Raw genomic sequence first — 22,837 nt, forward strand, 5'->3', positions numbered from 1 at the left:
TCTTTCTTACTAGTATGGCACTTTTGTCTTTGTTTATGGTTTTATTTTTGTTGGTTTTTGTTTTATGTGCTTTGCTTTTAATAGAGCAAAGGAGGAAGTAAGCAGCATCTCTGATATTATGGAATGCACTGTGAAAAGAACATTCTCCCATATAGGAAACTCATCACAATTTTTATGACACTTTGCAGCTTGACTTCATCAGAAATTTTCAACATTGCAATTCAAATTTTGGGTCTTCTTCCTAGTAGGATACCATTCATTTTATTACCTTAGTTGCATTTTCCAACAAAATTGTACTTACTTGTCTGCCTTGAATGATAGTATGTCTGTTTTTTCCTTGATAGTCCACTACTTCCACATAGTCCAAGTAAAGATCTACCCAGTAAACCAATTTGTTGACTAGGTCTAGTGCCAGTGCAGCTGGCTGCTCTGTCTTTGAATCAATTATCCTTGTTCTGTTCAGCCCATCCATGTCACATCGCTCCACTTTGGCCACATTCCCGTAGTCAGTAAAGAAAAGTTTTCTGTTGAAAGAAAACTAAATGTTAAAGTGGAGGGGGTGGGGGAGCATATTCAATAGAACCATCTGTAAAAAACAGAACTTTTCCTTCTAATTTATTTCAGTGGTTACATCTGTTAGCATCCCATAACCATTTCCATATAATATCACTCATAAACAGAGAAATCTGCTAATGAATATTGCAGGGCATAAGGGAGCAGGTTAACCAACAACTGTAAAATTTCCCCAAAATGAATGATTATGGTGGGTTTATTATTGTATTAGGGGAAATGTTTCTTTAAGCCTCATAGAGCCAATACACATACACTACAGGAATGCAGGCAGCCCATTTGGTATAAGCTTCAGAAGTGAGCCAAGTCACCAGGCCAGGGCACGTGAGCTCTCAGGCTTTATCTTCAACCTGCTTTTCAAATTGCCTAGTAATGCCTGTCTCCTATAAAAGCTATTATGTGAAGCTCAATGATGCTATGAGTGGTAGAGAATAGCAAACCTAGAATGGAATTAAGCAGATGGAAAAGCAAATGCGGTGTTTGTAGCAGTGGAAATAAAATATAAATAACCGCCCCCTCCCCCAAAAAAAACTAATCCCAAATTCTCCCAAATATTCCCAAATCACAAAATTTCATAAAGCAAATGCAGGCCATTTCTCCAATTTTATCTTTATTTTAAAGAACAGTCTAAAAAGCAATGTTGACCTCTGAGTCCAAATAAAATAATTCTTCCGTGAAGCACTAACAGTGTCTATCAAAGTTTTAAATACCTCCAACACCTCAGCGTCTAATATTTGATTAGTATTCACTATGTTTAGTAAACACAAATCAATTTCAGTTAACCTGACAATATTTTAACAAGATTACCTACTCAGGAGACTAAATTACATTTGTAAATAGAAGACTGTCTTGCCTTGACTTAAATACAATCTCAAGAATAATCTGATTTACAGCGACTGAGCAATATTAAGATTATCTAGAGTATAGAATATTTGATTTTACAAACTTGGTGAATTAGTTTTTAGTTACTTTTCTCAACATCCTTGCATTATCTAACAGTATGGGGTATATTTCAAGCTAAAAAGTATTATTTAAACTTCAATTTAGCTCTTTCTCCTGTGGGAGATTTTGACTAATTTTTAAACATTAATGCATATTGTCCTGTAACAGTATAAGCCAGATTTTATTCTGAGAATATATTTCCCTAAATATTCTTGAAAGACTTATTTATCACAATAGGTTAAAAATCATTTTTCAAGTAACATTCTATTCAGGGCAAGAGCTTTTCTATTCTAGCAAAGAATAAATAAAAGACTTACATTGTTATGTTTTATTGTCATGCTTAACGTTCAAACTTCTTCCCCTATGCTTTCACCCGTTCTCTCTTTTCCTGCTTCCATCTTGTATCTTCTCTTTCTTCACTTTAAATCAATTTGTTCATAGCTATTCCAAGTTAAATCACTATAAGGTGTACCTAGTTTTCCTAATTCTTACTGCAGAACACAGCCCACTCTTTCTTCCTGTGATTTGAAGCACTCATTTTCATGCCTTACAAAAATGTCTCTCCTTTTCTAGTTTCCTTTTCTGATTGGTCCATTTCACAGAGCTGAAGAGATACTGGTGCATGGGTAGGTTTGGGTATAGGGAGTTGGAGGCTCTGGCACACTATGGATAATGTGATATGTATAGACAATGCATAGTGATATAAAGCAGGCGATTGTACCCAGCTGCATGGTGTTGAAGAGGGAAGATGAGTCTGGAGTCAGAGACATCTGGATGACTCATCTCAAGATGACTTAATTACTTAATGTGATCCCAAAGGGGGAAAAAAAGAGAGAGAGAGAAGTGTGCCAAGACCAGAATCACGGAGGTGTACCGTTGGAGAAAGAAAACCAAATAAAGATCCGAGGCCATGTTCAAAGAGATCACACAGACTCTCATAGAAATCTAAGGGGAAAAAAGGTCCAGAATAAAGGACAGCAGTGGCTGGCTGGGTCAATCACTTCACAAAACAAAACAAAAAATAATACAGATTAAGAAAATGCTGTTGAATTTGGTATTTGTTAAAATACCAGTAATCTTTTGGTATTTGCTTGAGAAGGTTAGTTATGGCGGGGAGAGTGAACCAGCTGATGACGAAAGGGATGAGGAAAATGTGATTTATTTTTCCAATATTTTTTGTGACATTGACCTGCTATTGCAGAAATGATGCAAGTGATTCTCATATTTACTCTAGCTCATAATAACACTGGTTGAGGTAACTCTCTGAGTAAGTTTCAGCCAAAATATGAGAGGCAAAGTGTAAATATGTGATTCATCAAAATTTCCTTATTTTAATGAAGAGTTAACATCAAAAGAACATGCTAGGTGAAGAAGAAATAGTAAAGAAGAGCTAGAAGAAACAGTAAAGAATTTATTTTTATATCCCCAACATAGTAAAAAAAAACAAAAAAAAAAACCAAAAAAAAAAACTAGTGCTCAGTGGAGACATAAAAGATGTTCCTTACACCAAATTGACCCTTCCCAAACTTCAGAACACTGACTATGATGAGTTCTGTTCACTTATAATTGATGTGCAAGAAAGGGAAGACTTCCCCAGGATAACAGTACAAATACCATAAAACTGCAAGGAGCAAGCACCCATAGTCACATGATTACATACATGTTTTGTTTGGTTTGGTTTGGTTTACTTGTTTTAGTATGTTTAAGCTTGGTTTAAAATCTCTTACTATTGTTACAGAAAAAATCTTCATTCTCAGGGCATTCTCTGGTTGAGGTATAATCGTAGTATAATTGGAAACAAAAGCTAAAATTTGTATCTAAAATCTAAATTTCATTTGTGATATAAGTGTGGCTGGGTTGAAAAATCACTCTTTTCTTTCCTATAAAATATCTTTCCAAATCTTAGAAACGTAAATAGTACTTTGTGATCCCATTATCTCACTGATCCCCAAATGTGATGTAGAAGGGGCAGGTTATTTTTATTTTACAGAGGAAATAGGCTCAAAGTCCACATGATTAGCCACTACCAGAGCCATAACATGAATGCTGGTCATGCTTTTAGTTTTTAACTCATTATTCTGAAGTAATTTCAAACTCAGAGAAAAGTTATGAGTAGTAGAGTGAACACTTATGCCCTTCACTTGGATTCCTCCATTGTTCACCTTTTGTCCCTCAGGCTATTCCTGGTACTGCCTAACACTGGGACAGAAAATTGCTAACATTGTGACCTGTTATGTCTAAAAACTCCAGCCTGCATCTCCTAAGTGCAAGGAGATTCTCTTGCACAACTACAATACACCTACCAATCAACAATGTTAACACTGATACAATATACAGTTTTTATTCAAATTATGCCCCTTGACCAATAATGTTCTATATGGTCAAATTTCCCTTTTTATCTGATTTAGAGTCTAATCCAGCATCATATGTTGCATGTAATCTTTTCTTTTTCCTCTAGGCTTTTCAAAATCTGAACAGTTTTTCAGCTTTCCTTTGGTTGTTCATGGTTACCATTTCCGAAGAGTAAACGAGTTGTTTTAAAGAATACCTTTATGTTGAATTTGCTTGATTTTTCTTATAATTATATTATGTTTTGCCTTTTGTACTGAAATGCAATAGTTTTATACTTTCTAGTCACTGCCTCTGGGCTTGGAGACTATGGGTGAATCTATTCCCCACCCCAGAAACTCCATAAAAAGGAGCACAGATGGTAGTCTGTAATCTCACTTACTCCACCTTATTCAGTATTTTCTGAACACTTAACACTCTTAACTTCCAGGTTCTCAGATACCCTTTTAGCATCCTCTTCTACCAGGAACCAGTTATCTTACACAGCTTCAAATATAGCAGAGCCCCCAGTATAGTGTTATGTTTAACTCATGGTGGATAGTGGAGACCATTCCAAAATCTGTCCTATGTCCCATTCCCTTGCGATTACAATATTATCATTTCTTCTCTCCGTGTTCCTTCCTGCGGTGTCAATTATTCTTTTCTTCTCTAGCATGCAAAAGAGATTAAATCGAGATTGCTATTCTCATGTCCTTCACTTATTTTTTGAATAGCATTCTATTTGATTCCTACTAAAACAAAAAATTTAAATTAAAATAAAACAATATTCCAACTACTGTCTGTATTTCTATGACATGTTTAACTATTAGTACATAAAGGACAGCAACATTTCTTTCAAATTTTCCATTATTCATCCAGTTCATTGTTCAGATTCAGCATCTATAGTAAATATGAGTTTATTATTTTGATTTCCCTGTCTCATCATATATGGGAAACTGATTTTACCTAACATCTTTGTTGATTATAGGAGTAGCCCTGTTTTACTATATATATATATATGTTTTATACAGTTGGAGATAGTAAGAAACTTTGAGTGCTGTTGGTAAACTTGGCTGACATAAATCAAAAGTCACAAAGGGAGCCTTCACAGACAGTGATAGAGTACTGTGCTTACAGAGTTATGGCTCCAATCATCCCTACACTTTAAAGCAAAGCAATTGTTACAGGTACTGACATTTTAAAACATGTATTTTATTTTCTTTAGCTGATAAAATAAGACTTACTTTTGCCAGTGATATACATTTTAAATGATGCTTCTATAGTTTATACTTTGTCCAAACAGACAAAGGGGAATTTAAACAAATCAGAGTCCTGTCCGTATCTTTTAACTGCATAGTCAACCTTGGTTTTGAGTCACATTCTTACCCCCTAACATTTTGGTTATAGTTTCGTGATGGAATTTAGAAATTTTCAGAGTTCTCACAATGAAATTACCTACTGTTCATTTTAACAGCTTAAAAGTGAGGTTACATAGCAAGGTTTGAGTTAGGGAATAGATGAGAGGGGAGCAAAACATAAAACCAGTAGGCCATGTATTCCCAGATTAAAAAAAAAAAAACAACAACAAAAACAACATTGTTCTGATTAGGGTCTAGGAAACCATCCATGTTTATTAATCATGTGTTAAAGTAGGTAACTTCATTTCTTTACATTTTAAAAAAATGATATTTATTTTCCTTGACAAGGATTGCATTAGGAATTTCATTTTTCTGTATTATTTTTAAAATAATTGTATTATTCAAGTAGCATTAATAGTAACACAGCTTTTTTCTTCCAGTGTTGTATACAAAAATTGAACAAGAAAGCAATTTTCCACATTATATAGAGTAATTAAAGTACATTCAGAACTAAAGTAGGAATATTAAATATTTAGCATTGCAATTCTAAAATGCAATCGTAAATCTGAAAGAGTAATGAGTCTTTGGAGTAAGAGGTTTAAATTCAAATTCTATTAGGTCCTGCTACTTAAGGGATGTGGATGATAAACAAACTATTTTCTCTGCCTAGCCAAGGCTGTTCAAGACAGTTATTTATTGATTTTTACTTGTTGAGGTTTTTGCTTTCATTGTTTGAAAAATCTCTCTCAAACTTGGTTTTCAGTTCATACATAAACACACTGAAATTAAACTTGACATACAGACTCCAGCTCTCAGCTGGCTACTCTATATTCTGGAAATATCCCCACTAATGATTCCCTCAGAAGTATACATATATTAGATATGTCAGTCAATGTGGGCGATCCATTCAAAATCCTTATTTACCTAAACCTGCTCCACCTAGATAGTGTTCCTGAGAGGGGCAGACTTATGTACCAATAGCATCCTTCTCCTTCCTGTTTACAGATAATTAGACGAATAAAGAATATGCAGTAGAAATGAAAACAAATTGTAGGCTCAACTGAATCACCAAGATCCCTTCTCTCAATATTCTAAACCCAAAGGTGTGAAGGTACCTAGTGGACAGCTGTGCTAAAATGGGTAAGAGGAGGAGGTGGGGATGGGGATGGGGTCAATGAGAAAGGAATACTGGAGATTGTACAGAAAAACGGAATGAAAAGAGCCATGTAATCCTTGAGTGAGGAATTTGTCAGGACCCACAGAGTCCATCTTGACTTCTCATCCTTATTTGCATGAATATGTTAGATTTTCCATATCCTCTCAGGAAACCTCTATCCATTGTAGCTAGCTTCAGTGGGTTTCTATACTTAGAAGCTAAAGTACCGTGAGAAAGCACTACATTGTCTAATGTTCTATTTTAAGATTTAGATAATTCTTGTTCTGAAGATATTGGACAATCAGAAATAATACCACTTTAGAAAATATTTCATATTGAAATATTAACTCTAAATGAAACAACCAGTGGGAGAAAATATTTGCAAATGATATACCTAGGGATTAATACCCAAAATATATAAAGAACTTATACACTTTTAACACCAAAAAAACACAATCTAATCAAGAAATGGACAGAGGATCTGAATAGACATTTTTCCCAAGAAGACATATAGATGACCAGCAGACATGAAAAGATGCTCAAAATCACAAATCATCAGGGAAATCAAATCAAAACCACAATGAAGTATCACTTCACACCAATTAGAATGGTTAAAGCCAAAATGACAGAAAAAAATAACAAATGTTGGAGAGACTGCAGAGAAAAGGGAACTCTTTTTGGTCAGAATGTAAATTGGTACACACACTGTGGAAACCAGTATGGAATTTCCTCAAAAAATTAAAAATAAAAATGCCATATGATCCAATAATTCCACTGTTGAGTACTTATCCAAAAAAAAAACATTAATTTATGAAGGTATACACACCCTCATGTTTATTGTAGAATTATTTACAATATTAAAGATATGAAAGCAACACAAGTGTCCATCAATATATGAATGCATAAAGATGTGATATATATATATACATATATATAAAATGGAATGTATATACATACATTTTAAATATCTTTTTTATTTATTCGTGAGAGACGCAGAAAGGGAGGCAGAGACAAAGGCAGAGGGAGAAGCAGGCTCCCTTCAGGGAGGCCAATGTGGGACTCGATCCCAGGACTCCAGGATCATGCCCTGGGCCCAAGTCAGACGCTAAACCACTGAGCCACCCAGACATCCCTGTTTATATAATATATAATGGAATATTTCCTGGCCATAAAATAGAATGAGATCTTGCCATTTTGGATAATAGGGATAGACCTAGAGGGTATTATGGTAAATGAAAGAAGTCAGACAGAAAAACGCAAATACCATATGATTTCACTTACAAATCTAAATCTAAAACAAAAACAAATGAACAAATAAAGACAAATTCTCCAATACAGAGACAAATTGATGGCTGCAGGAGGGGAGGTGGATGAGGGGGTGGGTAAAATAGTAAAAGGGATTAAGAGGTACAGAATTCCACCTAGAAAATAAATCAATCATGGAGATTGATGATAAAAAAATAATAAATATTAGTTTTTTAGGCTTTCCTTCCATTTGTTTCCCATTTTCCATATAGTAAGAGCCAAGATTCCACTCAGCAATTAATAAACCAATCATTGTAAAAGGGGAGTGGTTAAAAAATAAAAGTAGAGAGGGACACCTGGGTGGCTCATTCAGTTAAGCATCTCTTTTTTTTTTTTTTTTAAGATTTTATTTATTTATTTGAGAGAGAGAAAGAGAGAGGGAGAGAAAGAGAGAACACATACAAGCAGGCAGAGGGGCAGAGGAAGAGGGGGGAGCAGACTCCCCACTGAACAGGGAGCCCAATGTGGGGCTTCCTCCTGGGACCCCAGTATCATGACCTGAGCTGAAGGGAAATGCCCAACTGCCTGAGTCACCCAGGCACCCCAGCATCCAACTCTTGATTTAGTTCAGATTACAAACTCAGGGTCATGAGATCGAGTTCAGTGTCTGGCTCCATGCTGGGTGTAGAGCCTATTTAAGATTCTCTCTCTTCATCTCCTTCTGCCATCCCCACTCTGCTAGCATGCACATATTCTCTCTCTCTCAAAAAAAAAAAAAAAAAAAAGAGTAGAGAAATAGAAAGATTTGCACATTATTATTTTTTATTATTATTTTTCTCTTTGTCACATAGGTACTTCATCACCATTTAACATAGATTGGGACATGGTGGGGGAAAAAAAAACCCAAACCTAAACATCTTTCTCTGGATGGTCAGTACTGAGGGTAGACACTGGCCCTACTAGCAAGAAAAAGGCTGGTCCAACTTGACTTGCTTATGACCCATCATTTCCCCTCTCTTCTCCAAGAAAAGAACCATGCGGTTTATGTTCACTCACTCATTCCTGCTACCCATGGCTCAACTGCAACTGCCAAATATGCCTGAAAAATAATGACACAGTTGGCTTCACATTTTGACTAGCCAGAGGCTTTATTCTCAGACTGTAATTGGAACTCTTATAAACTCATCTGTATCTAAGATAAAATCTTTCAACATTGTTCCCCTTGTTTATGCAGTTCTCTGCTTAAAGTGCAGTGCAGCATTAATTTCCATCCATTGATATGACCTCCTCTCTTCCTACCCAAACCCTTCTGATCTGCCCTCTGAAACTCCTACTCCATGATCAAAAATGCCCCAATATTCTAAGTCTATACTCTTTTTTCATAGTTTGTTTGTTTGTTTGTTTGTTTATTTATTTATTTATTATTTTTGTGAATGTATTTTTTATTGGTGTTCAATTTGCCAACATATAGAATAACACCCAGTGCTCATCCCATCAAGTGCCCCCCTCAGTGCCCGTCACCTACTCTTAATGTTCTTTCCAATGTGTTACCTTTACTGAAACTTAGCAGCTCCTGAGGTCATGTTTCTTAGTAGTCATTGAAAATGTGGGCTCCTAACAAGATCTTGACGGGTAGATATAAAATCACTGCCCTCCTCAATATGAATTCTGGATTTTTATTTTCCTCTTACCTTGTAACATCTCCTACTTTTATGTCTCACACATAGCACCCATCCTCAAAAAATCATCTGCCAATCTTCTGATTTTTTTTAAATCTCATTATTTTTAAGAGACAGCACCTAAGCTTTCTTTTGGATTACTCTGAACCAGGGAAGTATCTAGAAGAATGGGTTCGCAATTTTCTCCCTTGCTTTTTTTGACCTCCTGTCTGTGTATGACCTTTTATTTCCAGTACACTTCAACCATAAATTTCCATCGTGATAAACAGTATATTATCACCAGAAATTTTATCTCCACTGAAAGAGATACCCTGCTTCCCCCCACACACATACATACTAGACCATCTTATTCTTCCATCTGGCAGTATGTTTTCTATCTGTATTGTGCAGGTACTCTCACTGCAATAACTCTTTGACTTCATTGAGACATTGTCCCCACTGACCCTCTCCATTCTCTGCCCATCAGCCAACTTTCAGGTTTTATTTCTCATTTCTTTTCCACTGTTCCCAGCCTTCTAATTCACTTCATTCCACTTTCACTCCACTATCAGAGGATGATCTTTCCTCTTATTAGAGAAGTGAGAGCACATCAAAAAGCAACTCATTTGTTTTCTTACAGCCCCAGCTAAAACCCATCTACATCTACATTAATCATTAATTCCTCCCCACCCTCTCCTTTTGTAATACAGAAGGAAGCATCCTCCAATCTTTTAGTCCAGTACAAAGTAAACACAGATACTCATCCCATCTCCTCTGAAACTTGTCTTCAATGATTCCCACTTCTTTCTGCATTTTTAATCTCTCTTCTTCTACTAAATCTTAACCTTCAACCTATGAACTTAGTCTATTATTTATCATCCTGAAACAAATCTTTTTTCTTAACTTCAAATCACTCTCCTGTTTCATTTGCATCTAACCTTCTCCAAATAATTGTTTAGGCAAGATGACTTTTTTTTTTTCCCCTCAACCATCCTTAAAACACAGGGATATATCCTCCAACCTCACCATTCCACCATTCCCCTGCCTTTTTTTTTTTTTTTTTTTTTTTAACTTACAGAGGTTCCCAATTACTTCCATGTGGCTAAACCTTTCTCAGACCTTTTTACTGACCTTTCTATAGCATCAGACCAAGTTAATCCCTTTCGATTTCTTTCTTCTCTTAGCATTCTCTTGGCATTCTTCCTACCTGACTGCTTTTTCTTAGCTACTTTTTCCACCTCCTTTTTCTGTATCAAGTCCAGGATTCTAAAACTGGAGTTTTCCAGGTTCAGATGTGGAATCTCTAAATTTTCTCATAGACAAATCTTTAGTTTCCATGATTTTCATCAATATTCCAATAACTCTTTTATATTTTAACCTATCTTCTGAGATTCTAACTCATAAATACACCTGCCTTTTTGATATTTGCATTTAAATTCCTTTAGCCACCTCAAATGTAACATATCTAGTAGTAAATTATTCTTCTTTCTTAGCAAATCTATCCTTTCACTTTTCTCCACTTTGGCGAATGGTGTCATTTTCTACCCAATGACTCATTCCGAACCCAGGAATCCATCCTCCATAACCTCTACCTTATCCTCTATATCTAATTCATCACCACATCCTGCCACTTCTAGATTCAAAATATATCTCAAATCCTATATTTATTTCCTTTTCTGTTTCTCTCTTCTAAACCAAGTCACCATTATCTCTTGCCTGGGGACTTACATCTCATCTGTTTCTTGTTCCTTGTAAACCACTCTCCTCATTGTTGTCAAAGGGATCTTATTAAAATGAGAGTGGATTATGTATTATAAAACCCACCTATAGCTGCTAATAGCTGTCAGAATAAAACCATGTATTCCTGACATTAACAATGGTGAGCATGACCTAGTCTCTGCCTATCTCTCCAGCTTCATCCTCTGGTATATTTAGACACTTCCAATACCTTTGCCATTTTTCAGTTTCCTAAATAATCCATGTGTTTTCTTCCATTCTGCACTTCACATATCCTGTGTCCCAGTCTGGAAAGTAATTTCTGTCATGGTACCTCAATCTTGGCTTTAGATTTCAATCTAAATGTCAATTTCTGTGAAAAACCTTTCCTGCTATTCCAATATCAGTTAGGTCTATCTGATATAATCTCATGTCATTCCATATTTTTTATAACACTCTTCTTTGGGCAGCCCTGGTGGTGCAGCGGTTTAGTGCCACCTGCAGCCCAGGGTGTGATCCTGGAGACCTGGGATGGAGACCCACGTCGGGCTCCCTGCATGGAGCCTGCTTCTCCCTCTGCCTGTGTCTCTGCCTCTCTCCCTCTCTCTGTGTCTCTCATGAATAAATAAATAAATAAATAAATAAATAAATAAATCTAAAAAAGGATAATATTCATAAAAAAACATTCTTCTTTATCTTACTTGCATAAAAGATACACACACATATACACACACTCTCTATGTTTAAGATCTGTTTACTAAGTAGACTATAACCTCCAAGAGGACAAAGGACATATCTTCTTTATTCAGTATTGCATACTTAGGAACTAGTCATAAGTCTGCTCATTTATTCAATTTCCTTCCTTCCTTCCTTCCTTCCTTCCTTCCTTCCTTCCTTCCTTCCTTCCTCCTTTCCTGCCTTCCTCCCATCGTCCCTTCTTCCCCACTCCTCCACACACAAACACACAGTCACAAAGGTTATGGACTGACTTCCTTATATTGGATAATAAAATCTAAAACTCACCTTTGAAATCCAGTTAAAGGGGAAAAAATATGGATAAGGTCATTGTAGCATCAGAAAATAAATTCTCCACATTATCCAGGATAGCTCACTGGAATTCTACTTTGAACCCAAATCATCAGCTAACACTAAATTATTCCTTGGCCTCAGATTGACTGCACTGTCCTTTATGCATATAGTTCCCTTTGGAGAATTTGTAGGGATTAGTGAAGGGTTCATGGTAAGATTCAGTTTTCCAGTGCCTGGCCAATTTTCATTTTTGATGGCATTTCCTCAGCATTCTTTTCTACTTATCTACAGATACCAGATGATAACACTCGGCTGTATTGCTAAAAGGGTCAAACTACCTATATCTAGTACCTAGCAAAAGCTTGCTTCTTTGTTTACTTTAAAGTAGGATATTTAATATAATCAACAAGAATTTTAAGAGTATCGCTGCTTGTGAGTAGTATGGTTTGAAAGTTTTAGGAGATTAGGCAAGGAGATACTAGTTTGGTAGTTATGCATTTGTATAGGGGCTGAAAATGGAAAAGAGAGTTCAGGAATGTTTTGGGATCTTAGTCAATAGGACTTGATAATTAATTGGGGACAAGGATGAATAGAGAGTAGCATTCTAGTATAATAACTTTCATAAAATATATTTCTTGACTATATTGTGTCTTCAGATTTCTCTCAGAAACTCTACCTGTCTTATAAGATCTCAAGGTATTATTCCATTTAATATGAAGAATGGATTTTACAGTCTAGGCATATTAACTTCATGACCAAGGGCAATGCTATCTTAGGAGTCCTTCAGGGGTCAGTTTGCAGGATGTCAATCCTCAAAGGCTCATGCTCAATATACTTGATTCATGTGGAACAGTAAAATATTTGCAATAATATATTAGATGTCAAAAAGTTGCTCTTTGAGATATGCAGAGATGTATAACCTAATTTTAGCACTTAAGGAAGTCTTATTGGTTTATGAAGGCATTTTTCGGAGCTGATAACACAGATGGCTGTTTCAGAAAGTGACTAAGGTAAGTATCCATGAAGTTGTGGACTGTTGAATAAATCTGGTCCACTGCTATGCTAATTGCCAGTTACCCAAACCATCAATTTCTATTTTAAATTATTATTAAATGGAAGAAAGACAGCATGTAGAAAAATAAAATTTTACTTAAACCACAGTTTTCTCATATATTATTTATTGTTTATACTTACGCACACATTTCAGTTTGCTGTTGGAATAGATTGTGCAATAATATTGCAATGATGATAAAATCATATGGTTATACAGATAAAATAACAGTGTAAAAAGATAAAGATTTCTTTGTTCAATGTTCACTTTCCTAGCTGTGAAGGGCAGATGTACTTAGAAAAAAAATAAGGCAAAAGATCTGTAAATCAATAACTTCTTCATAAGGGATTTTATCCAAATTTCTTGGCTCAGTTTTAAGCAGAAATGCAGGATCAGGCTTAGGCTAAGTGTAGTTAAGACTGCAGAGGCCATGGGATGCTGGGGTAGCTCAGCGGTTGAGCATCTGCCTTTGGCTCAGGGCGTGATCCTGGGGTCCGGGGATCGAGTCCTGCATCAGGCTCCCTGCAAGGAGTCTGCTTCTCCCTCTGCCTATGTCTCTGCCTCTCTCTCTGTGGCTCTCATGAATGAATTTAAAAAAATCTTAAAAAAAAAAAAAAAGGATTGCAGAGGCCAAATGAAGCTAGTGAAATAAACAACTATCCTCATTGAGTTAGAAAAACAAGTATTTTTATAATTGTGAAATGCTTCTAGACCAGAGTTCTTTGATCAAGTGAGCTTCAGGGGTTCCATCAACAACTAATTGTGTAGGGCAGTGCAAATTGGCTGGTATGCAAGTAAATGAATTACCTGTAGTACTACAGGTGCACTTTTTTTTTTTTTTTTTTTGGCGAGAGTTAATAAAAAGGTAAATACTCATGTTCTCAAGTAGTTATTCTTAAGTATTATTAGACACAATAATCGCCTGGGGAGCTTGCTGAAATCTCCAATTCATATAATCACTGTCGTGCAAGTTTGGACACTATTTTTAAAAAGCTAAATATGCATTTGCCCTTTGATCCAACAAACTCTATCCCAGAAATTTATCTTTAAGAGACATCTTTACAAATAAGAGTCCACCGATGCACCATGTTATCACCATAACATCATAATAGCAAAATATTGAAAATATGTTTGTATCTAATTCTCCCTTCTGTATCCTATCCATTCTTTCTTTTCAGAAATATTAAGTTAGCATCTACTATGTTAAAGGTTCTGGGAATACAACAGGGAATTCAGAGGCTTGCAGCCTGTGCCTCTGGAGGGAATAGGAAGCAAGATCTTTGAAGATAAACCTACTTTACAATTTATAAATACTTAAGGAAGGTTGGTAGGATAGCTCTGCTAATTGTTAATTGAGAGAAGTAGGTCTTCTAACAAGCTCTTGTTAGTGTCATGGCCAAGAATTAAAGATGGTAGGCTATTCAATAATGGTAATCTTGTCCCAATCTTAGTAATTTCTTGCATGGAGGCCAATTAATTTTTCAGAGAACAGATTGTTTGAATCAAACCCATGTTAGAATTTTTTTCCCTAGCAAATTCTTAAGTTACTGTTTGCTGCTCAATCTTCATTTTTTTCCTTCTAATATCAGTGCCTATGATATTTAGCTTTACATGTCAATTTCACAAGCTATAGTGTCCAGTGATTCAATTTAACACTGACCTAGGTGTCACTGTGAAGATGTTTTGTATATATGATTGACATGTATAATCAGCTAAGTTTAATAAAGGAGATTATTTTCCATAATCTGGGCGTATTTATTCTACTTAACTGAATAGTTTAAAAGCAGAACCAAAGTTTCCATGAGGAAGAAGAAATTCCACTGTCCAAGACTTTCAGCCTCCCCTTTCTGACTGCCTGACCTAAACATTTTCATCTAATTAGCTAGCTCCCACAACCACATATCAGTCCTTACAAGAAAGACATACATATTTATGAATCTTGCTGGTTCTATTTTTCTGGTGGAACTCTGACTGATACAGTGCCCAAAAATTATTTAGAAGAATCCCTCTTCATTTTGTGAGAATTTAAAACAGATATTTGACAGTTCAGATAACTGGTAATTAGCATAAGAGTGAACCGGATTTGTTTAGCAAGCCAAATTAAGAAAGCACAGGTCCTGGGGACCTATTTTGAAGCCCTAAATCAAGCCACGCTAAAATCAGCACTGCTTGTTTTATTTAGTGACCTGAGCCATTAAATTTCTCATTTTGCTTAAACTGGAGTTTTCTACCATTTGCAACTGGAGAATTCTTAAGTGATAAATATCCGTAGTTAAAACAAATTGTAACTGAAACACCTTTCATTACTACAGAAAGAGAAATAGAAGTCAAATGTTTTACTGACAATAAATGTATTGAGCTGCTTATGAAAATCAGCAATTTAAAAGAAAAATATGAACTATTATAAGGTAATTTTATTTGTCTTAAAAAGCTATGTGAGTAATCAATGATTTGATCAATGGCTCAGAAAATTCAGAAGTCTAAAAATATAATATTTGTAATTTCCTCAATAAATGCTTCCAACCTTTATTTTGCCACAGGAAACAGCAAAAGTAAAAGAACAAAGTTCATATTCCATTATGGGTAAAAACAATGAAACCATTAGAAATATATAGAATTTCATCTGCCAGTCTGTTTCAAATATATGTATACATATTTGAATATATATACACATTTATCCCATAAGACAAATTAACAAATAACAATTTTTAGTTATTTGCCATAATGGGTTTTTACCAATTTGAATTAAATTGTGAGGTAAAAGTGTTTCTAAATATTTGTAGAAGAAAGATGAAAATTGTGCAGTTGAATGAAAACAAGATAGTGACCTAGTGGACCAAGGCTTCATGGCCTAATGCTCAATTGGCTGGTGACCAGGATATTCTAAAGAAATTGTATTATCCGCCGTGAACCTAATGAGCAGTCTCTGACATTGATAATCTTTGCAAAATACAGAATGCACAGTTAGGAAATTCAGTTTGGAGTACCTATCCTGTTCATTATGTGTTTGTTTGTTTGTTTGTTTATTTTCCAGGAAGAGGTTCTTCCCCACAGGATTTAGCTCCTGAAGTACGTCATCCCTTATAATGCAGCACCTCCCACCCCTGCCCCCTTTCCCTAGATTATTAGACCAGCAGTGGAGATCTAGCCATGGGGCATCCAATAAATTGATTGCAATGCATTAATCAGGTTCTCTGACTTAGATTTTTAAAATTATGACACAGAAATCTCTTAGTGATTTTTGGCTTGAAGTCTAAAGTCAGAGCATTGGTTAGCTATGTTGAGGTATGTAAGAGTGTAACCGGAAAAAGCCTGTTAGGAGAGATAGAAATAGAGATGATAGAGAAAAAAAGATGAGATCGAGGCAGAAAAGGGGTGCAGGGAAAGAAAAAAAGGAGTAGGAGTTGGAGAGGAGGGGAGGGGAGGGGAAGGAAAGGAAGAGTGGGAAGAGAAAAGAAGAGAAGCATAAAGCAACCCTAAAGAAAGAAGTATTCTCTCTTTCCTCATATATGACCTTAACTTTCTCACAGGGAATGTGTTAAGGCTGCTTTTGAACGATTATGTGAAGTAATGGTTCTGCTAACTAGAATTTAGGAATGATAAAGATTTACTTCAAGTGATGCTATCAATAAAAAAGTAAATGTACCAAATGAAAATGAATCTGAGCTAATGTTGACCTCTGTACTACCATGGTGAAACTATCTTTTCTCCACCTTGGATCATAATGCAGACCTAGAGATATAAATTGCTATATATTGCCCAGGATCATACAGAAAAAGTAATTAGAGGATTTGGTTTAAAACTCCAGGTTTCTTCATTCATGGAAATGTGCTGTGCTCAATTTCCTCCCCAAATTTCCCTGTTCTCCCATATAGTGTTATATGCTTATAAAACACACATTCTTAAGTTCTAATTATATTGAATTTTAACTATCATTTACAAAAATCAAAACAGTATTCAGATTTCCTACCTTGTTTTTTTCAATTAGAAAGTAAACATTTTGAAAAAGGAATCAGTTATCTCTATAGTATATAAAATATTTTGTGTGTCTGAAAAACAAGTAATTGCAATAACACTGTACTTCGGAATTTTTTTTCTTTAGTATTTGGACCATTGAAATAATTACAAGTAGAGCTCAAATGTGTTGAGAGACTGAGCAAGGCTAATTGATATGGGTGCATTATTCATCACTTTTTCTATGCATGTAAATATAGATGATAACACTCATGTAAAGTGCTTCAAAAGTGCTAAATGAAAGTGAGCACAACAGACTCAAGCTTTTTAATGCACTATATAGCCAAGCAAATACCGATGGTCTAAAAACTTATGGTATCAAAACCTATAATTCAAGTTTGTTTCCCTTCCTTTCTCTCCCCTTTCTTTCTTCCTTCCTGTTATGAGAACCTTTTGGAAGACATGTATCTTCATCAGTTAGAACCTATATCAGTATGCACATAAATGTTCATTTGAGTATAATAATTAAAGTCAAAATAAACTGGTTAAGTTAGAATACTGAATGCAGGTAAATTAATTTTAAGAAGAATTTGTAAAACTGTGAAAAGTAATCTCACTTAACATAACGTATACTACTTAAATTGTTTGGAATCCAGCATTAGACTGTAAGCGATTTGAAAGCAGGGACAATAATCTTTATGGAGTAATCATATAGTCAGTTAGATATAAATCATTCCAAGATTTTTTAGGTACCCATCCAATATCATTAAGTCTGTATTTTCATTCCAAAATACCCAACCAATATTCATCAAGTGCCAAAAGCAAATAGTTTGACAGAAATAGATTACTTCAATATACCCTAAATGCTAAACAGAACTCACCCTTTTAGAATCACGGTCAATTCACATTCAGGATATAAAATTCTATTAGAAAGTAAAAGGATTGAGTACATATCATAATATTGATCAAATCAACAATAGAGGGGATGAGATCAGGAATTTGAGGACTGCAGGTACATCTTTTCGTGCTAGACATTTGTCTCTCTCATGCCTTGTCCTGTTGAGTTTGTGCTTTGGTGTTTGCTCTTAAAGTCCAAACCCTACTATCTTGTGTTCCTACCCTTGGATAGTTAAAATCTTACTGATTTTGTTTCTTAGTGGCTGCTTTTGTTCTTTCCACATCCTTAATTTCATACTTTGGTTCTAGCCCTGTCACCTGCCTCTAGCTCTTAGCATTATTTTAGTTTTATGATTTAATTGTCCTGCCCTGAAAGTAAATGGTATGCTGATTCTGACTGCTTTGATGTTGCAATCCAGAACAAACCTTTGGACAAAGGTAGTAGAATATGCAGAAGTAATACAAACCTTAGAGAATTACTCATTTATACTTTTGTTCAACACATACTTATTGAACACCCATTTTGTCAGGCATTGTCAAACTGATGTGATTTTCAGGCTTGATAGGAAATGACATATACAAAGATACAGTCAGACTGACCTGAGTTTCAATTTCATCTTTGATTCCAAGTACCTATTTGATTCTCAGCAGGTTACTTAGTTTCTAAGCCCCAGCTTCATCAATAAAGTTAGAAAAAGAGTGATCAAGGATGCGTTTTTTCTAAGCTAGATGAAATGAGATAGTTGGTATGTCAAAGATACTCAACATGCATATGTTTCCCTTCTTCCTCTGTTCCATACTTCTTATTTCATATGTGTTCTATTTCTTTGTAGCTGAGAGTTTGGGGATGATAATTGGAAATGGAGGTAATTTTATACAGGGTTCCAAGTTATAAATATCAGTTTGCTGGATGAATAAGTGCTTGCTAAAAGGACTCTGATTTTGGCAGGGCTATGGATGGTATAAGATATACTTGGTGAATCTCGCTTTCATACTCAATAAGCTAATGAACTGTATATCGATTGAAGATCTTAGGCTACAAAAGAAAACGTGAGATGCTGCTAAGAGGCCTAGGACAACTTCAATGAAACAAATGCTTGTACTCTCATAATGTACAAGGTGAGAGGTACTGGTGATATAAGTTAAAGAGGGCCATCCCTCTACCATGAAGATTCTCATATTCTCTCACAACTTCTCTAGAAACTAGCCATAAATTGGATATTTTGAGAGCTCTTTGAGAAAATACAATTTTTAAAAAAGATAAAAGGCCACTAATAGGCATAATACAGTTAAAATATTCATAAAGATTTTTGCAAAGTGCTACATTTAAAATTACTTATCTACTTTGAGTAAAAATCTGTTTTAGCAATGACAATGGAAAATAAAAAGATAAATGAACACTCCTCTGAATGAAATGCATTAAAAAATTTATATAGATCCATTTCATCACAGCTCTTATTTTACTTTGGTATAAATAATTGGAGAAACAGCATACAGAAACATCAAAGTTAGCAAATCATACTAAGCTTCTACAAAAAACAGTAGTGAAATGCCAAGTCAATGTTCATAAGCTATAGGAAAATCTCCAGAGGCTATAGATTGGCAGAAAAATGGCATAAGGATCACATGAGCAAGCTTATGGTAATGCATTAGGGAAAAATAGTCAACATTATTTGTTTAGGAATCTGAGCCATGCTTTTATTACTTATTCAATTGGTCCACACAGGTGAACTCATCTTACTGTCTTTATTCCAAATAGTTTGTTAAGACTACTCTCAGAAGAGATGATTTTCTGAGGACATTAACCCCATGTGCTACTATGGCCAAAACAGGCAAGTATAATCAAGAGAAGTATTAGTAAAACAAAATTGAAAATATTATTCTACCCACATAATTATTATCATGGAGAATTTTAAGTGGAATCCTGTGTTTTGTTCTAGTTGCAGTGCTTCCAGAAAGTCATAACAAACCTCAATGAAGCCTTTAACACAAACCATGATCAGATGTGGTGATAGTGGTATAGGAGGGGTACTATAGGGATAGGCATGTGAGTCAACCTCATAGAAATGGAATAAAATTACTTCATTTCTGATAGTAAAGACAAAGCTTGAAAACAGCTCTGAACAAAATCTATAAAAACACTGAGTTTTAAGACATTGATTGCCAGTCACAGATCAATGTGACTCTCTTCCCATAATTCTTGGAATAAGGAGTAGGTCAAAATGTCCACACTTTACTTTATATTATATGACCTCATACTAATCCTCCCCAATCACCACACTCGATCACAGGTACCAATCAGGGATAGGAATTTGAGCCAAGTGTAGCCAATATACTTCTTATGCAAAAACTAATGAACCGAATTAATCAAATTATTTCTTTCAAGATTTTGAACTAGTACCTCAGAATGCGACTATATTTAGAGATAGGATCTTTAAGGAGGTAGTTAAGTAAAGATGAGGCTACTGGGGTGAGCCTTATCCAGTCTCACTGGTATCCTTCTAAGAAGAGGAAATTTGGGCATTTATATATATATATTTTTTTAATTTTTAACTTTTACAATATATTATTAGATGTGCATATATAACATATACTTATGCATATTCAAATATATGACACACAAATAAAAGTTTACATATATATTAATTGTCTCAAGAACTGAAGAAAAGCAGGACTAGAAAAAAGCTGTGCAAATAGAAATAGGTCATATGAGGATTGCTACACTGCCCAGTGGCACAGAAAGGACTCAACAGTGAACCAGCCCCTTTGCTTCAATTCACCTCTTATGCACAGACAACCCTCAGTGGGCAATCAATGGAGGTTTGAGGTTTCTTCAATAAACAGCAGGGTGGTATCAAAAGTATCAATCGTAAGAAGATTGCTTATTGCTCTGCACGCCAATGGTTCCCTTGCTGCCAATAATACATAATGTGTGAAAATGAGAAGGGGCTTTTTGATAGCTACTGACATGATCTAGAAAATTAGTGCTTGGATAAAATAAGCAGCCACTTACATACCACTGATATAGGCTGACAGTGGCAGAAATGTAGATTCAACAAACTGAATTTCAGAAAAACACAATATGCAGTAGGGTCTAAATAACCAGACTATTCCATCTAAACTTTCAGTTCTTCTAAATAAAGTAGACCAAAGGGGGCACCTGGTAGCTCAGTCAGCTAAGTGGCCAACTCTTGAGTTTGGCTCAGGTCACAATTTCAAGATCCTGGGAATCAGTGCTATATCTGGCTCCATGCTCAGGGGGAGCAGGCATGAGGATTCTTTCTTCCTCTCTCTTTGCCCCTTCCCTCACTTGTTCTTGCACATGTGTTCTTTTTCTCTCAAATAAATAAATAAATCTTTAAAAAATAATAAAGTTGACCAACATCTATTCATTCAAAAATATTATTAATGCTATACATTATGCTGGCACCCAGGACACTCAGAAAATGGTATATTGTCCATGACTTCTGATGTCTGGTCATTCCGTTGTTTCCTTTCTTCTCATCACTCAATCTTCCTTTCAGACATCAAAATAAAGCAAGGAAAGGACAATGTGGCTGTTTCATCAAGATTCGCTATAAAAAGAGAAAGATCTCTCCATTTGGGTTAGAATTCCTAAAGTGCATGTATTCTCCCTACATAATCCTGAATGCTGGTATCTTACTATAACATTTATAAATATTTTTATACAGGTTGAGCCATATTCACCTGTGTGATGTTCACCCAGTTACCAGAGATTCCTATAGTGCATCTAGATGACAGCGATGTACAATAAACCAGAGCTAGACATATAAGAAGACACAGTTTCTGAGCTCAGAGAGCAATAGGAATCATTTATGCAAGCAATTAGCATTTGAGATGAACATGATTCTAAAGTGGCGGGAATGCCTACAGCTGCCAGGAGGAATTAGGGAAAACTTTAGAGTATGTACCTTGAGAAGAGACCTGAAGGAAGAGAGTTTGCGAGGTTGATTTAAGATGAACTAGAGATGTGTGCAAAGCCCAGAAAATGACTCAGCATATACAACTTCAGACAACAATTCTGTTTACAGTTATTCTCATAGATGAGCTACTGGGGATGCTCTCTCCTATTCCTTATTTTTAATCCTTGCAACAAGCTTTTGATGTTAGACAGTATTATTAAGGAAACTGAACTTCAAAGAAATTAAATACTTTAAATACTTTGTCCAAAATTACATAATATGACACAGAGGTAGGCTTAAACCCTAGTTTTCTAAAACTAAACCCAGTTATTCTTCTAGGGCAACAACAATAGGAAGACATTTTCTTATCACATGCTTAATCTACATAGCAGGGAATCTGGCTCTGGGTAGACTGTTAGAATTGTATTAGGTCCGTGAATATAGAAATCCTTATGCACTCCCGTATAAAATATCAAAGGGGCTCTTCTTATTTCCATAGAGAAGTGTTTTGACCCCTTTGAAATCTTAAAGAGGAATAAAAAAAAATTAAAGACAATATATTGTTCTCATGCCACCTTTTTAAAAAGTTCTGCTTCAGAATGAGGACTCGAGACCTGGAAATTACTAAAGGAACACCCAAATGTAGCTACTAAAAACTTTTCATCCATTAGTGGCCACAGGCAGTTTTCTATTACGTGTGGTGAGAGGGACTTACATTCCCTTTACAAGGTCATAGCCAGGAGATGACTAATGTCATTTTACCTTTGTCAGTAAGCACATTTATTGAGTGCCTACTCTTTGGAGGGCACTATAATAGGCATTGCTGGGAACCGCAAGGTAAACAGAACATGGTTTCTGCCTTGTTTCAGGCACTGTCAGAAAGAGAAAACAGCACTAGGGTGCTCCAAAATGGGAAAATAAACGTATTGGTCCTTTCAAATCAATGTCAAAATGGCTAGCAATATCATGCTTTGCTTTTGCAACTTATGCTAGAAGACAACACCCAAGGG

The 22,837-nt window shown here is 35.5% G+C and overlaps 1 protein-coding gene across 10 annotated transcripts in view; it reads right to left on the reverse strand.

Annotated features, from left to right (window-relative positions):
- Positions 1-22,837, reverse strand: part of LRP1B (LDL receptor related protein 1B) — a 1,828,472-nt gene that overhangs the window by 771,194 nt on the left and 1,034,441 nt on the right. For all 10 annotated transcript variants that reach the window (XM_077861563.1, XM_077861564.1, XM_077861559.1 and 7 more), the window contains one exon: positions 302-524. In XM_077861563.1, coding sequence (XP_077717689.1) covers positions 302-524 — 223 coding nt within the window. The remainder of the gene's footprint in view (positions 1-301; positions 525-22,837) is intronic.

Source organism: Canis aureus, chromosome 20, assembly GCF_053574225.1.
Source record: "Canis aureus isolate CA01 chromosome 20, VMU_Caureus_v.1.0, whole genome shotgun sequence".
Classification (NCBI taxonomy): domain Eukaryota; kingdom Metazoa; phylum Chordata; class Mammalia; order Carnivora; family Canidae; genus Canis; species Canis aureus.